The sequence below is a fragment of the Branchiostoma floridae genome, chromosome 3, assembly GCF_000003815.2.
Source record: "Branchiostoma floridae strain S238N-H82 chromosome 3, Bfl_VNyyK, whole genome shotgun sequence".
NCBI lineage: Eukaryota > Metazoa > Chordata > Leptocardii > Amphioxiformes > Branchiostomatidae > Branchiostoma > Branchiostoma floridae.
Window position 1 is genome coordinate 12,229,906 of NC_049981.1, and position 3,535 is coordinate 12,233,440.

At 42.8% G+C, this 3,535-nt stretch overlaps 1 protein-coding gene across 1 annotated transcript in view; it reads right to left on the reverse strand.

Moving 5' to 3' along the window:
* Window positions 1-700: 700 nt before the first annotated feature.
* Window positions 701-3,535, reverse strand: part of LOC118411691 — a 14,026-nt gene continuing 11,191 nt past the window's right edge. Inside the window, exons 10-14 of the mRNA XM_035814169.1 lie at window positions 3,174-3,307; window positions 2,965-3,009; window positions 2,394-2,503; window positions 1,528-2,063; window positions 701-1,287 (exon numbers count right to left, since the gene is read on the reverse strand). Coding sequence (XP_035670062.1) covers window positions 854-1,287; window positions 1,528-2,063; window positions 2,394-2,503; window positions 2,965-3,009; window positions 3,174-3,307 — 1,259 coding nt within the window. The 3' untranslated portion in view covers window positions 701-853. The remainder of the gene's footprint in view (window positions 1,288-1,527; window positions 2,064-2,393; window positions 2,504-2,964; window positions 3,010-3,173; window positions 3,308-3,535) is intronic.

The window sequence follows — 3,535 nt, forward strand, 5'->3', positions numbered from 1 at the left end:
AACAAATGTAAATTTCGGACAAAAAATATCATTTTAACACTTTTGGAACTTTCCCCGGGAAACGGCTTATATTTTGGAAGAGCTTAGTGCTTCCTCTCTCTGAAAAATGAAAATACAAGAAATCCATGTAATATTTTTTTCCGATGACGCAAATCCAATGATAATGCATGAAAAACGCCGCTATTTGTGTCAACAGGCGAAAAAACACATCACCGCTGCAGCTGACTAATAGAAAAAAAGGCATCCCTGGCCGACCAACTGCCCCACGCCCAAAATGTACGGTAATCTACAATCGGCAATCTATTTAGGCGATCTCTGCTGAGCCATATATAATGACCACCACGCGATGGCGGGAAACGTTAGAGTGACAACTACGCACTAACCCACTGATTCGAACTCCGACCCGGAACCTTAAAAAAACTGTCTGTGTCATCATAGCAAAAGGCGGTGCTATATATATGTACAGCACTCAAATATGTTTCTATAATATCAATAGCTTTAGAAATGCAATAATTTAACATGGAGTTTCTCTAAAGGTGGTATCTCACTGCACTAGCGTCACGCTTGCGTCACTGCGGGGTTCGAAAGATTCACGAATTTCAGAGTTAAAGAACGAATTTTCTTACTTTTTGTGTATTTTGTCGACTTCTAATAAAGTCATACTTTTACGCAATATCTAAAGTATAAAAAATTGGAGAAAATAAGAAAACAGTGACGCAGTGAACGAACCCCGCAGTGACGCAAGCTTGACGCAAGTGCAGTGAGATACCACCTTGAATGCTAGCTTCAAACGATGCTATGCAGTCTAGGAGGATTAGAAATTCTAGTATGCTCGCTTTTCTGTATCGCCATTCTACCCAGCGACTAAAATGACGATTGACATGATGAACAAAGCGACCAGGAATAACACCACGAGGCACCTGTCGATCCGTTTTGCCAGGAACTTCCACTCCTTTTCCAGGGAGTTTTTATACGCCTTCCTCTCGTAATCCCCTATGAACTTGTTGATGTTTTGTTCAATTCTCGTGAGAGTACTCGAGAGCGTCTGAGCTTCGGGATTCGATGACGTAGTCTCTCCTGGAACGCCGTTCATCTTTACGGTGTGTGCACCTCCATTGCTGATGACCTTGACCTTAGCGGGGGCCTTCGGCGGGCCCAGGAAGAACAGGGTGCGGACCCACTGTGGAACGGGGTAGATGTCCGGGCCGCGGTAGTGCAAGCTGAGGACGAAGATGGTCATGGCGGACGACAGGGTGACAAGAAGAATGATTCCTCCGAAGAATTTTCCTGAAAAAAAATAAGGTTTCAACGTCAGGACTTCAATAAGGTTTCAACATGAAAATGAAACACAATATTACAAAAAAACATCGCCATAAATCAAATGTAGTAAACTCATCCTTTATCCATGTTAGTTTTTGTTGGTACAGATCTGTAAAAAAATCAGCATTACTACGATCAGTTATGCGTGTTATGCAAACAATTTTAGCACTGTCGTCGTAATCCATCGTAAATTTTCGTAATGCTTACCTATCAGTGGTATGCTTGTAGATATCGGGGGGAGTTTGTCTGTAACCAGCTGCATGAAGACGACCAGGGCCAACAGCATTGTGATGCTCAGTGACAACTTTTCCCCGGAATCCGATGGCAGGCAAAACCCCAAAAGAGCCAGCAGCGAAAGGAGGAGACTCGGAGCTACCACGTAATATATGTAGTACAGAGTCCTGCGCGATAGTACTATGGTGTACTCGATGGTTGGAAAAGGCTCCCCCGATATGTTTCTGTGTACGTGTCTGTCTGCTTCAAACGTTCCCAGGATCCACTCTCCGTTTTCTATGAACTCTTCAGTGATACCTTCTGCCGTCATGTTCACCAAGTTTATCTTCTCACCACTGTAGGTCCAGGACCCGAACTCCAGCGGACATCTCTGGACGTCGAAGGGGAAGGCGGTGACGTCCAGGATGCAAGAGCTGCGCACGGTGACCGGATATGGCCAGAACACTTCGCCCGTGTACCGGATGATGGCGTTAGTGTCCGGAGTCGCTGACCAACCTTCATCGTGGAGCCTGTTGGACAATAGAATATGGGCATGAGGATTAAACAGTAAACTTGTCTAAACTTACAAGCCGACTTTCTTCCACATTCCTAAGGGTGATACTGACGGTTTCTAATTCTAACTGCCTGCTAGGTGGCGCTGCAGTGGGAAGGATTGGGTCCCAAACGTGACTTAGCAGGTATCCCCATCTCATCGCGGTTCTTGACTATTTTAAATACATATGTGTGCGTGCGTGTGTGTGTGTGTGTGTGTGTATGTGTGTGTGTTCAAATAGGAATTTACAGCCACACACTGATTGATATTTACTAGAATGACGTCGTTGATTTACTGTATAAATTACCTGTTGTATAGGATAGTGTCCGGCCGCCATATGTTCTCGCTGTTGATGTGCACCACAGTGATGTTGCCATTCTCCTCAGGCTTCCAGGTCAGAACCTGGTCAAACCATCTCTGTGGAGAAATGAATGAGTGAATCAGTTAACCAATATCAATGATCAATCAACCAATCAATCAATCGATCAATTAATCAATCAATCAATCGGAACGGTTTATCAATAATAGAGAATAATACCAGAAATGTACCAAATTGCAATTGCAAGGGAATCATATGGTCTTCCTTGCTTTGTTCATCATTTCTCTGTCCTGCCACTTGCTTTGTAATGTAATCGGACACCACAGGGTGTCTGCTACTGTACCAATAACCATGGTGACAGTCGTTTGGGACCATTTATTTGTTTTGAATACAAAAAATAAGAGGAAGAAGCTTTAGAAACATAGCAAAAATAATATTATCTCTCGTGGTGGTGAACATAATCATGAAACATTCCTCTTGAAGTAATAGTTGATGGGAAATACCACGAAGAGATAAACATCAAGAAATATAGTATACATCTTTATGAAAAACCCTTTACCTGGCGTATCCATAGGTTTGATGTCAGAACCTGCTCCTTGGCATTCTGTTAGAATAAGAAGAAAATGAGCCTGTCAAACTGTACACCTTGACCTAAAAGGAACATAAACAGGTAATGTGATAATTACAATATTATAATCATAATCTTTTTTACGTTTCTTTGTTATGAGTATGAACTAACGTAAGTACAGTGACGTGAGCAATCCTTACCAGATCTAGAATCTGTGCCAGGACCACGTTAAACTCAACGACGATGTTGTCCAGCGGGTTCTGGACTGGTCGTGCGTCGGTAGAGTAGTTCTCCAGAAGCTTGGTAACCAGGACGTGTTCCGGTATCGCACCACCTAGACATTGTGATGATAGCAGTGGAAACAATGGGGAATTGATAGTAAATATTACCTTAAAAAATAGATGGTTTAGGTACCGCCCAATTGGTGCCTATCTACCTTCCCAGAATGCATCAATACACATCCAACAATACACACCCCAGATGGCTTACTGGGCCCACAATCATATGGATTTCTTACGTTACGTTACCTTTCAAAATACAGCATCTAGTACAATATTATCAT